Raw genomic sequence first — 13788 nt, 5'->3', positions numbered from 1 at the left:
TGTAAATTATGAATTGCCCCTATTGTGTATGATAGAGCTGATGTAAGGAGTGATCGCTAATCAGCGCAGAATCAGTGGGCCAAGGGCCTGGTCCTGCACTGTATCTCTAAAGTCTAAAGGCTAAACTGCACCACTGTGCACAATCATTTCACTTTTAAAGCTTCTAAATACCATAGCACACCACCATAGCATTTGTGAACACTCCTCTCAATGTAACTCGGATTCCATGTATTCTGGTTAACCTATACTGCAGTTCCTGTCAGACCAATATATGGTGTATGGAGCAACTTTCAGGTTGTGAGGTACTGATCTCACCCAAACACCAGCCATTCCATTGTCTGGTTTTGGGCTGTGAAACCATATGGAGGTCGCTGCCAATTACTGATCTTTGCTGCACAATTCACATACAAAAATTACACTTCCCCATTTGAATGATATAATAAAAGGTGTCAGAGATTGGATATGAGAAACAGAAGCCTTGAAAATATGTTATTTCCAGTAAGAAAAGCACGTACTTTTAAAAATTTAGATTCCAGGTATAAAATTATCACATTGATTGGGGGGCATTGTACAGTTATTATTGGGCTCTTGTGTTTTGTTTCATAGTTTTCAAAGATAACCATTGAGCAAAACATAAGACAATTTATAACCTTATAATTAATGTGTCAGTGCAATTGATAAACAAATTAGATTTTAGCATATTCAGTGGGTGCATAATAACCAACAATACGGATTAAGTGTTAGTGAGACTCAATTGTGGTCCCTTGGGATATCATTGTCTTTTATTAACATCTATCTCCTGACCTCTATTAATTTTGCCATGACCACCACAAATGTAAATAGATTTCCATTCTAAAAGACATGGGATTCCAGACCAAGCCCTAGATTATAGCTTGACTGCAAAATACCTTTGCACTAACACGAGGAAAGAGGAAGGTGCAAGCCTGGAGCCCAGACCCTGTCTGATTCAGAAATATAATGTTGGGAGATCCCTCCAGCTCTCCTCTCCACTTCTGTCAGAGTATGCAGCGGGAATTCACAGCACATAGAAAATTAGTTCAATAAGGCAATTGGACAGTCCACTGTGAAGTTACAAGGGCACTTTATAAGCTTACTAGAGAAGTTTGTTTCCATTTCAGAATTGTGGCTGATTCCCACCCAAGCCCCAAGACACACCAAATTTATCTACAGGAGCTAAAAAGCAATCATACCAGCAAAGCCCCATTGATCAGGAGCCACTTATTGCAGGATTCAGACTCGCAGCACGATATAGGCTGAATCTTCCCAGTAATTATCATTCCAATCCAGTTTCTGAGATCAATAGGAAATGTTAACAGCTGTTCCTTTCAATTTCCTCTCGATTATGGTTTCTATTTGTGACACAAGATTGTTAACGGTCTCTGCCTTGTTTATTCTTAGAACTGTTGTATTATTGCAATGGGGCTACTGCTATTCAATAATTGTTCTGTCACTCTTTATATACAGGAGACCCTGTTACAGAAGAATGGACCCAGTGGAGTATGTGTTCAGTAACATGTGGTCAAGGGTCGCAGGTGCGAACCAGAGCTTGTGTATCATCTTACGGGATACTGTGCAGCGTGCCTTTAAGAGAATCAAGGGTTTGCAATAACACTGTCCTCTGTCCAGGTAGTGTTAGCAATGGATGAGTAAAAGTATGGATGTTTAATTCTATGACTAGCTATAGACAAGAAGACCAAAAATCATTTACACATTCGTGCATTTTGCTCCTGCTACCATTTGTTTTTTTATTGTATGTTTAAATGTTTGGACATTTTACCTGCATAAGCTTAAAGCAGTGTGCAAATCAAAAAACCTTTTGAATTGGTGTCACGGTGACTTGCATGATACAATACGACCCACACTCTGTGTGCGGCTAGGTCATATCAATTTTTTTTTCAATTAGGCCTCTCAGCAGATGACACTGCTTAGGCTAAAACGTCAGGTAAATTGGAGTTTGTATTGTCATTATGCTGCCATCAGTTTGTACAGATGCCTGTTCAGCATTATTTATTTATTTACTTCAGCACTTTCCTGTGGAACCTGAACTGTTTACATTGTGATTTCTCTGAAAGTGAGCTGGCACGTAACTAGGACATTGTTGTTTGCTAGAGATTGTCTGAATATTTTTAAATGACTTGCTGTTTTGTTCAAGTTCCTTCGTAAATACTGCAGCCACGTCATCACAGTGGAACTAAGAGCTTTGAGAAAATAAAATGAAAAACATTCACTGCAAGGATAATATATATTTAATGGCAATGGATCCTATGAACTGCCAGAGCATGTTAGCATTTGATTAGGATCCTTAGCACTGGAATAGAATAAATCAAAACTAATTTGCATTCCTACCCAATGCAGGAAAGGTCTGTTATATAACAGCAGACAAATTTAATTCAAGTCCTTTTTCTCCGCCATAAAATACGGCACAGGAATGTACCAGGTATGCAAGCTGACAGACATTCATTGGCATCAGGGTTGGGTTACAATGCACATGATATTGGACAGAAAAGAGGAAGAACTGCCACAGTGTAACTGATCTTGGCAGATTTGGCGGGATAAATGTCCGTCCCAATGTCCTCAAAAGCACAATAGCAGCACAAACCTTGTGCAATTGGCTGTACTCCTGCAGAGGAGGTGCCGCTGGTGAGACACAGCGCTCGTCAACCTCCAGTCCCCAGGATAAAGCCAAACTCCCAGAGTGCCACAGTCTCTGCAGAGATCCTTGTTGCTGTTTGAGGCAACTGAGTGCTTCATGAAGTCCACCTTTAAAGGACACCTCAGAGCTGGACTCACTTCCACTGCTGTGCACAGTCCCAAGGAGAAAACGGCAGAAGTGTTGATAGGGTCTGTGGCCATGATTAAAAACTAATTCTCTGGCGTTTGGCACAGTCCTCCCTTCAGATCACAGTTTATTTCTGCAATAAAAGAGCTGGCTCTCCTTCCAAGGAATGGAATATGGTGAATTAAATTGGAAGATTTGACTGAAAATCTAAGTTCTTCAAACTTAAATGCCTTTATTCGGTTTCTGCCACAAGACTCAGGGAAGTTATTCATTGCTGGGCAATGACTTACCCGATAAATATACTTGAAAACTAACAGCAAGCACAGAGCATTCAAATCAACCCCTCCTCTCCAGCAGCATGGTACTGTTAACTGTGGTTGACGGCCAGAGGCACACGGTAAAGTATAACACGAATGACCATTCAGCGGGGCCAAAGGCCAGAGGGTCCTTGCTTCACCCCCTGCCTATCTCAGGTAGGGCAATGGGGATGCCATGATTGTCATTCACTAGGCTTGAAGAGTAATGCAACGGGAAATGATCCAGTGTTTCAGCTGTCTTCAGTGATCCCTTCTGGAAAAACTGTGGAAAGCTGGATCAGACTCCGATGTGATGCCTGCATTGCCGAATAACCTGCACACAATCAGCCTCCAGGAATACGTCCCTGGAGTGATACTCGGCCCATGATACATCAACACCATCAACAATGGTAAAGCCAGGTCTTCATAGCGAATCAGGAACTCTTGTTTGGAAACCCTTAATGTTTTGTTAATTTTGATATATATGTGGTTCCCACCCAAGCCCCAAGACATCTCAAATATATGTGATTTAATATCTATAATCCTCTGTGATTTTACCTCTCCCATGCTCCCCTCAGGCAATAATCTATTTCCAGTTTACTGAGAGCATTGATTCCCTTGCACTGATTCACATTTTAGCTCCCTGTGAGAATCTGACCTAATGATTCCATATGTCACCCACCACCTTACAGCAAACCTGAAGTATTAATGCACTTGGGATTTTTATCATTCAGCTGTCGCATATCAAATAATGATTAACATTAATAAAGAAACCACAGATAGACACAAAACGCTGGAGTAACTCAGCGGGACAGGCAGCATCTCTGGGCAGAAGGAATGGGTGACATTTTGGGTCGAGACCCTTCTTCAGACTCAGTCATTAACATTCAGACATTGAGTCTGAAGAAGGGTTTCGACCTGAAACGTCACCTATTTATTTTCTCCATAGATGCTGCCTGACCCCTTGAGTTACACCAGCATTTTTTTTCCCTTTCTTCAGTGATTATTTCTAATCGAGGAAAATATCTTCCTTTAATGACTATGCAAATTGATGTCCTGCTGATAAGCAGAAATAATGGAATAATTTTAACTCAATTTTAATCCATAGAAAGTAACTCAGTACTCACTCATCCCATTAGAGTTCCCAATTATGCACCAAGCATTCAAATCTTCTTGCATTAATCATGAGCTTGTGGCTCTGATCTTAATTGCCCCATGGATTGAATTGGGTCCTTTGCAATGTCACTTTCAAGACTTGATCAAGGACTGCCCTTGATTTCCATTTCCACTGATCATGCCCCTTGAAGCCACCATCTGTTGCCCCACGTACATGCTTGAGGCTAGCTGAAGATACCCACCATCTCTCCTACCTTTTCCACTTCGTGAGCTGCCTATCAGAGATCAAGTTTGAGAAATATTATAACTTGACCCCCGCAGTAAAACTAGAGGTTGTTCTCACTCAGTCCCTGGCAGGGATCTCCAGTCCATTTCTACTTATTGCAAACCCTTCCTCATCCGGAGTCAGATGTTTCATCCTGCACTGACGTGATTATTACATCCACCACATCAAATACTTGATTCCAGCTCCAGTCTCCTCCTTAAATGTATTGGATTTACTTCAGATAAACTCACTTTCCTGACCCTTTTTGGTCCCAGCCCCCTCCAAAAGTTCCACGTTTTTCTCTGCCCACTGCATAATACCACCCACACAATTCCACATTCCATCTTCTGCCCTGGCCAACTATTTATGGACTCCATTCCCCAACTTCATTCAAATTACAATTCTCATGGTCAAAAGGCCGTCCATGCCCCTAAACATCTGCCCTTGGACTCTTCCAAACGCCTTGACTCTCTAGATCAGGCCAATGTCCTTCACTTTCCCTCCTAGGTTTCTGCTATCATTTGCCTGCTCTTCGGTACAAGGCCCTTTCTATCAGTGCTGCAGCATTAGTTTTCATATTTTTATTCATACATAGGACATATGCATCACTGGCAAGGCCAGCATTTAATCACACCCTTCATTGCTCTTAATAAATTGGTTGTGAGCGGTAGCATAGCGGTTAAGTTACTGGACCAGCATTCAGAGTCTGGGCTGATGGAGGGAGTTCACATCCCAACATGGTAACTTGGCAATTGAAATACTTTGTTACCTAAATAGAAGAAAATATTAACTTTAGTTGTGATAACCATGAAGCTGCAAAATTGCTGTAAAAAATCCCCTTTGACTCACTGATGTCCTTCAGGGAAAGCTCCTCTCCTCGATCAGTGTTATTGACTCATCGTCCACCCATGCAGTTGACTCTTAATTCACGAGCAATTAAGGAAGAGACATTCTCAAAACCCTCCATGCCATGAGAACAAATAAATAAAAATAACAAAAACATTTGCTATCTGTATGAGAGACATTAAATAAACATCTTGAGTTTAATTTTCATTGAAATTCTCTGAACTCGTTTCTTCTTCATTATCTTCTGGACACAAACACATTTCTGATCTTAATCCTTGGCCTGCCCCCAGAACCCTGTCCCAACCAGTAACATCGCTAAGGATCGACTTTCCCACATGATCTTCCCTCTTTCCTTATGAGAAATTGCTTCATATTCTTGCAATTGCTTGTAAGATCGCCCTATTGAAAAGTTACCTGTAAAGCCTCTGAGGTGGGATTGTCGTCAATCACTAAATGATGCTAATTCAAGCATATATGCACTATCACACCTTTCACTGATGTGACCACTTATAATCTCATGTTACAGAATAAGACATTTTGTATCCCTTATTTGATAATTAATAACTTCTGCAAAGTGTTAATCATTGTGTAAGTAAATAGCTGTATTATATTTTACATTCATTCTTGTGTGTTTTTTGGATAGACAGTAAAAATTACAGATCTTCATAACTAAACTACCCGTGCTACGAATATTGGTTTCCCACTCCCTGGCTGTTCCAGGAGTACATTGGAGTGTATCTACCAAATTGCCCTCCCCACCCCACCCCCACCCTTTTTCATTCCTCCCTGCATCTGGTGGGTGCAGAAGGAGAAATGGTGAGGGACAGCAAAGAGCTGTTATCAGCAGTGTGTGGCACGAGGGAACAGCATCCCACACACACACCGTGCCTGCAGATATCACTAATACTCCCCACCCCCTCCTCCCTGTTCCCACCTAATCCCCTCCCTGCTTCCACTCACACCCTAACAGGTTTTGAGAATCTTAAGATGTTCATCTCATGTTTTCAAGGTTATTCTGATTGTTGTGTCTAATCTCCGTTTTTACAAACTCTTTTGTAGTGCATGGAGTCTGGGATGACTGGTCACCGTGGAGCTTATGCTCATTTACTTGTGGCAGAGGTCAAAGGACAAGGTCTAGGTCATGCAATTCTCCTCAGTATGGCGGGCGTGTATGTGATGGCCCAGAATCACAAACAAAAATATGCAACATCGCCTTGTGCCCAGGTTCGTACAACACAGTCATTAAATAGCTTGTCAATTCTTTGTAATGCCATTGGCACTGTCCATTCATCCCTCAGCCCCACGCAGCGTTTCAGTCAGGTCATAGTTGATCCATATCTTCATCCCACGCTAATGCCTTTGTTTCATTACCTTCAATACCCTTGCCCAACTATAATTCATCCATTCTGAAATGTTCGGTTGAAATCCAAACCATTTACTGCTTTTCGGGTGAGAGGATTTCTGATTCATGAACAGCTTTGGTCAAATTTTAAAGTAATGCTTCCTTGCTTCTTGTAACAATCATTTTCCTGAAGTTATTGAAAGGATTTATGAAAGTCGTGGTAAAAGACCCGTAATTCATTGCCCTGTAAAGCCTGGTGAGGAAAAGCTTTTGCCTCGTTCCTCAGAAGTGGGCGGGGTGATAAACGGTGGAGACTGGCCACTGTTTGAGAGTTGTCATTAAATAAAGCAGCTGTGAAATTAAGTGTTGTGAAGATGCCTCGAAGGACAATTTTGAAAGTCACCATCAGTAATAATGCAACTTGCCATCATTCAGTTAAACATCACATCCTGCGACATTGTGAGCAGTTTTGGGCCCCATATCCGAGGAAGGATGCACTGGCATTGAAGAGGGTCCAGAGGAGGTTTACGAGAATGATCCCAGGGTTGATTTGGCTAACATCTAATGAGCATTTTTATGGCACTGGGCCTGTACCCGCTGGAGTTTAGAAGGATGAGGTGGGATCTCATTGAAGCTTACCGAATAGTGAAAGGCCTGGATTGAGTGGATATGGAGAGGATGTTTCCACTAGTGGGAGAATCGAGGATGAGAGGACACAGCCTCAGAATAAAAGGACGTGCCTTTAGAAAGGAGATGAGAAGGAATTTCTTTAGTCAGAGGGTGGTGAATCTGTGGAATTCATTGCCACAGACAGCTGTAGAGACCAAGTCATTCGATATTTTTAAGGCAGAGATTGACTGAAATTTGATTAATAAGGAAGTCAAGGGTTATGGGGAGAAGGCAGGATGGGAGAAGACATGATGGGACAGCACCCTTTCTGTGCTGCACTTTTCTATGAATCTACGATTCTAAATGTCCATGCTAATGTCCATGTTAATTATGTAGATGTCAAGGTCAGGCTTGCATGCACTTAGCATCTCTAGTTGCCAGAGGAAGAGGTTCACAAACTGCAGGTCGTGGTTTAATGCAATTCATCGGCTTGCAAGTTCATTTTTTGGGCAATTAAAAATAAATATGGATTTTTATGTGGTGTTCTACATGGACCTTTCAGAGTGTCTCAGAGCACTTTATATTGATCAAAGTACTTTTGAAGTATCACCAACATTGTAATGGAAGGAATATAGCAGCCAATTTATAAATGTATAGCTCCCTCAAACATTGGCGCGATAAGGATCATATAGTTTGATTTTTCAAAAATATTGATTGAGGGATAGGGATAGTGCCTTTGTTTTTCCATAAAGTAATACCATGTAATCATCTACATGCACCTGAGTTGAACAAGAACTACTCGGAGATAAGACATAGAACCTGAGCCAAGTGTAAAGAACATTTTTATGGGACTTGAGTTATGAAAGGACTGGACTGTTAAAAGCCGCCATCTTCCCACCTCTAAATGGCATTATTGAGCTGGTTCCAACTTTTTAAGCCATAATAATTGCATGTGAACTGTCCATTGAATGGGCATCCACTTATTTTTAAATTGTGACTCTCTTGTTCCAAATTCTTCCACAAAAGGAACCATCCTCTCTATGTCCACCCTGCCAAGGCCCCTCAACATTTTACATATTTTGATCAAACTACCTCTCACTCTTCCAGATATGTACCTTTGCCAAATTCCAATGAACTGATAATTCTTTACATGGACTAACCTTAAGCCATGACATTGCATCTTTGATCTTTGAAGGGCCAATGAGGTCTAAAAGGAAAGCTTCAGCTAAAAATGACGATTATTGGGATATTGGTATTTCCCTTACGTGTGGAGTCACTTCATCAGAACATGGGGTTAGTTTTCATAGCCATTCATAAATTAATTGCATCAGTTGTATTTTATGGCCAACTAGTAACTATTTTGATGGACATTTTTTTCATATTCTCTGTCCATTTCCCTCGACGGATGCTGCCTGACCAGCTGAGTTACTCCAGTTTTTTCATTTAAGATTCCAGTATTTGCAGATTCTTGTGTCTCCAAGTGAACCGATTTATTGAGTTTCACAGTTTGCTGTGTTGCTATGAGGGTTGAATTTCAAAGGGCAGGTGAGGTTTCAATGGCTGCTTCGACTGATTATCCACTGCATCTTTAGCACAAGAGGGGTAGAAACCTTAAGTATGACATTCGAGGCCTCGTCTCTACCTTAAATAGGCAACCCTTTATTTTTAAATAGTAACCTCTAGATCGACATTCTCCAATAAGAGAAAACATCCCCTCGGTCAAGACCACTCAGGATTTTATATATTTCAATGGTCTCTCACTTTGCTAAACTCCAGGGCCCGGCTAGTTCCATTTTTCTTTCTAAGACCTCCCGTACATACCAGATATTAGTCTAGTCAACTATCTTAGTTTAGTTAAGAGATACAGAGTGGAAACAGGCCCTTAGACCCACCGAGCCCGTGCCGACCAACAATCACCCGTACACTAGTTCTATCCTACATATTAGGGACCATCTCGGAATTGTTTCCATTTCATTAACATCCTTCCTTAAATAGGAACACAGTGCACACAGTAATCCAGATGTTGTCACACCAATGCCCGATATAACTGAAGAATAACCTTCCTAACTAAGTATGAGCACCCATGACTGCATTGCACACAAGACGAACTCTACATCGCAAACACCTTCGTCCAGGGTAAGCATTGCCACAAAGTATCATGGCATCACCCCCGCTCCGGTTACTGGCACCAACTTGAGTTACTCATCAACAGAAGACAAGATCTGCCTTGTGTCGTCCACACTCGTGCTTATCACAGCGCAGACTGCGACACAGACCACTCACTTATCAAGAGCAAGGTGAAGGTGCTCCCACGCAAGCTACATGCATCAAAGAAGAAAGGCCAACCCCGCCCGCATCAACATCTCCCACAATGTGGATGAACATCAGCATTTCTCAAAACTACCAACTCAAACACTCCCAACCCTGGACGCTCAAGGAAACGCAAACAAGGCATGGAAATCTTTGAAAACGGTCATTTACAATGCAGCTTCACTTGCCTACGGAAAGATAAAGAGCAAGAATACAGACTGGTTTGAGGCTTACTCTGATGAAATGTTGCCGATCATCGAAGCTAAGAGCTCTGCGCACATTGCACATGAAGCATAACCAAACCTCAGCACGCAAGCAGACCTAAGGCTTGCAAAAGATCCACGCAGCGAGCAGCAAGGCACTATGCAAACAGATACTGGAATGAATTGTGCGAAGAAATCCAAGCTGCAAGCAACTGTGGAAACCTTTGTGCCATGTACAATGGCATAAACCGAGCAATAGGCCCATCCGTTTGCAAGACTGTTCCTTTGAAGTCTGCAGACGGCACCACCATCACTGACAAAACATCGCTGGGTCGAACACTACTCTCAGCTGTACTCATGCGAGGACGACATCTCCACTGCAGCTCTTGATGATCTCCCTCAGATGCCAGTGATGAGTGAACTCGATGATGAACCATCGTTACATGAACTGGATAAAGCCATCAATCGTCTCGCTGCGAGGAAGGCTCCTGGGCAGGGCGGCATATCTGCTGAACTCCTCAAGCACGGAAACCATCAACTCTTGCCATACCTACACTCCCTTCTCCTGCTCTGCTGGAGAGAGGGTGGGGTCCCTCACGACATGCATAACGTCAACCGTCACATTGTGCAAGAACAAGGGAGATCGCAGTGACCGCAATAACTTCCATTTTCGCTGTCTCCACTGCATCTTGGGAGTTTCTTGGCAGGACAAAATCACCAACAAATCTGTCCTCTCTCGAACCAACATGCCGAGCATCCCTGCTATCCTCAGGCAGAAGCGCCTCCGCTGGCTTGGACATGTACACAGGATGGACAATGGGCGTATCCCCAAAGACGTGCTTTATGGGGAGGTTGCCAATGCTCGGAGACCAAGAGGAAGACCAAAGCTCCTCTACAAGGACACAATTAAAAGGATGTGACAAGCTTCAATATTGACGCTGACAACTGGGAAGTGGCTGCTGAGGACCATGGCAGGAGGAGGAAGGACCTGCAGGCGGGCAGGAAACATCACGACAGCATGCGGTTCAAGACCCTGGAGCACAAGCGCCAATGCCGTAATCTGGTCAAAGACAGCTGCCACGGACTCCCCAGAACAACGACCAGAGACGACCTCACCTGTGGAAACTGTGGAAGGATCTGCCTGTCACGGACAGGCTTTGTCAGTCACACAAGGAAATGTAACCACAGATGAAAAATCCCCCTCTCCAAGCAGGATAACGCCAAGCCGCACCATCATCTCCCGCAGATGGACGGATGCCAGAGAGAGAACCTTCCTAACTTATATGACCACCCATGACTGCATTGCCCATTCAGCGAATGAATCTTAGACTCCAAGGCCTTTGAGTATAAGAGGAAGTCCGTTTGCTTTATGCACATGCCAAAACTAGAGCATATTCCCTCTCCCAGTGACTTACTTCATTAATAATTGCATGTTACATATATTTTGTTTCATTCTGCTGCTATTGCTTAATTAATCACACTCTCGTGAAAACATTTCAGGGTATTAGCCAATCTGCTTTTGGGTTGCAAAGTAGGTTCCACCAGCACCCAACACCAAATTTAATTTAGTTTAGTTTAATTAAATTTATTGTCACGTCTACTGAGGTACAGTGACAAGCTTTTGTCGCGTGCTAACCAGTCAGTGGAAAGACTATACATGATTACAATCGAGCCATCCATGGTGTACAAATACAGGATAAAGGGAATGCTTGAGAAGTCAGCCATCTAGGAGAGAGAAAAAATGAAATGCATTAAAAAGGCACTGAAACGTGAACTAAAACGTGATGCTGGACATGAGTAGCAGCGAGGAAAAGGCAAGTACCAGGTTCTAATGACTTCACATGAATGTGAAAAAGCCTCTTTCTCCGGAGGTCCTTCTACAGTTGTACCGGGCCCTGGTGAGACCGCACCTGGAGTACTGTGTGCAGTTTTGGTCTCCAAATTTGAGGAAGGATATTCTTGCTACTGAGGGCGTGCAGCGTAGGTTCACTAGGTTAATTCCCGGAATGGCGGGACTGTCGTATGTTGAAAGGCTGGAGCAATTAGGCTTGTATACACTGGAATTTAGAAGGATGAGGGGGGATCTTATTGAAACATATAAGATAATTAGGGGATTGGACACATTAGAGGCAGGAAACATGTTCCCAATGTTGGGGGAGTCCAGAACAAGGGGCCACAGTTTAAGAATAAGGGGTAGGCCATTTAGAACGGAGATGAGGAAGAACTTTTTCAGTCAGAGAGTGGTGAAGGTGTGGAATTCTCTGCAGTGGAGGCCAGTTCGTTGGATGCTTTCAAGAGAGAGCTGGATAGAGCTCTTAAGGATAGCGGGGTGAGGAGGTATGGGGAGAAGGCAGGAACGGGGTACTGATTGAGAGTGATCAGCCATGATCGCATTGAATGGCGGTGCTGGCTCGAAGGGCTGAATGGCCTACTCCTGCACCTATTGTCTATTGTCTATTGTCTACCCTTGCTTCAATTCAAATCCCTTGCTCTATCCTGCTGCTGGAAACGTAATGATTCCCACTCTTCCCCCAGCATGGGCCTCCCATTTTAGACAATAGACAATAGACAATAGACAATAGGTGCAGGAGTAGGCCATTCAGCCCTTCAAGCCAGCACCGCCATTCAATGCGATCATGGCTGATCACTCTCAATCAGTACCCCGTTCCTGCCTTCTCCCCATACCCCCTCACTCCGCTATCCTTAAGAGCACTATCCAGCTCTCTCTTGAAAGCATCCAATGAACTGGCCTCCACTGCCTTCTGAGGCAGAGAATTCCACACCTTCACCACCCTCTGACTGAAAAAGTTCTTCCCCATCTCCGTTCTAAATGGCCTACCCCTTATTCTCAAACTGTGGCCCCTTGTTCTGGACTCCACCAACATTGGGAACATGTTATCTGCCTCTAATGTGTCCAATCCCCTAATTATCTTATATGTTTCAATAAGATCCCCCCTCATCCTTCTAAATTCCAGTGTATACAAGCCCAATCGCTCCAGCCTTTCAACATACGACAGTCCCGCCATTCCGGGAATTAACCTAGTGAACCTACGCTGCACGCCCTCCATAGCAAGAATATCCTTCCTCAAATTTGGGGACCAAAACTGCACACAGTACTCCAGGTGCGGTCTCACCAGGGCCCGGTACAACTGTAGAAGGACCTCTTTGCTCCTATACTCAACTCCTCTTGTTACGAAGGCCAACATTCCATTGGCTTTCTTCACTGCCTGCTGAACCTGCATGCTTCCTTTCATTGACTGATGCACTAGGACACCCAGATCTCGTTGAACCCCCCCTCCTCCTAACTTGACACCATTCAGATAATAATCTGCCTTTCTATTCTTACTTCCAAAGTGAATAACCTCACACTTATCTACATTAAACTGCATCTGCCATGTATCCGCCCACTCACACAACCTGTCCAAGTCACCCTGCAGCCTTATTGCATCTTCCTCACAATTCACACTACCCCCCAACTTAGTATCATCTGCAAATTTGCTAATGGTACTTTTAATCCCTTCGTCTAAGTCATTAATGTATATCGTAAATAGCTGGGGTCCCAGCACCGAACCTTGCGGTACCCCACTGGTCACTGCCTGCCATTCCGAAAGGGACCCATTTATCCCCACTCTTTGCTTTCTGTCTGTCAACCAATTTTCTATCCATGTCAGTACCCTACCCCCAATACCATGTGCCCTAATTTTGCCCACTAATCTCACCAGGGCCCGGTACAACTGTTGACTGACCTCATATTGACTGACCTGCTGATCACCTCCTGCTCTTTTCCCAATATTTTCAGTTTCACTTTTTGTCCGAGGCTGGTGCCACTTGACCGTGCTCTTCTCTGCACATGATGGCAACTCTTGGCTTTAATGTAATAAAATATCTCAAGGAGATATCGGCAAAATAGGAAGATAGTAGGACCGATGATCGACCATTGGAGAGGTGGCTTTCCTTGAGAGGCAGCAGGATTTAGTCTGGTCGAGGAATTTCCGTGGTTT

General features: G+C 43.4%; 1 protein-coding gene across 11 annotated transcripts in view; it reads left to right on the top strand.

Moving 5' to 3' along the window:
- Positions 1-13788, top strand: part of adgrb3 (adhesion G protein-coupled receptor B3) — a 590910-nt gene that overhangs the window by 272037 nt on the left and 305085 nt on the right. For 8 of the 11 annotated variants that reach the window (XM_078398997.1, XM_078398996.1, XM_078399002.1 and 5 more), the window contains 2 exons: positions 1486-1647; positions 6383-6547. In XM_078398997.1, the coding sequence (XP_078255123.1) occupies positions 1486-1647; positions 6383-6547 (327 nt within the window). The remainder of the gene's footprint in view (positions 1-1485; positions 1648-6382; positions 6548-13788) is intronic. The other 3 variants (XM_078399006.1, XM_078399005.1, XM_078399003.1) reach the window with 1 other exon arrangement.

The sequence above is a fragment of the Rhinoraja longicauda genome, chromosome 5 (assembly GCF_053455715.1).
Source record: "Rhinoraja longicauda isolate Sanriku21f chromosome 5, sRhiLon1.1, whole genome shotgun sequence".
Classification (NCBI taxonomy): Eukaryota; Metazoa; Chordata; class Chondrichthyes; order Rajiformes; family Arhynchobatidae; genus Rhinoraja; species Rhinoraja longicauda.
Note: the sequence above shows the minus strand (reverse complement) of the source record. Positions and strands in the feature narration are given on the sequence as shown.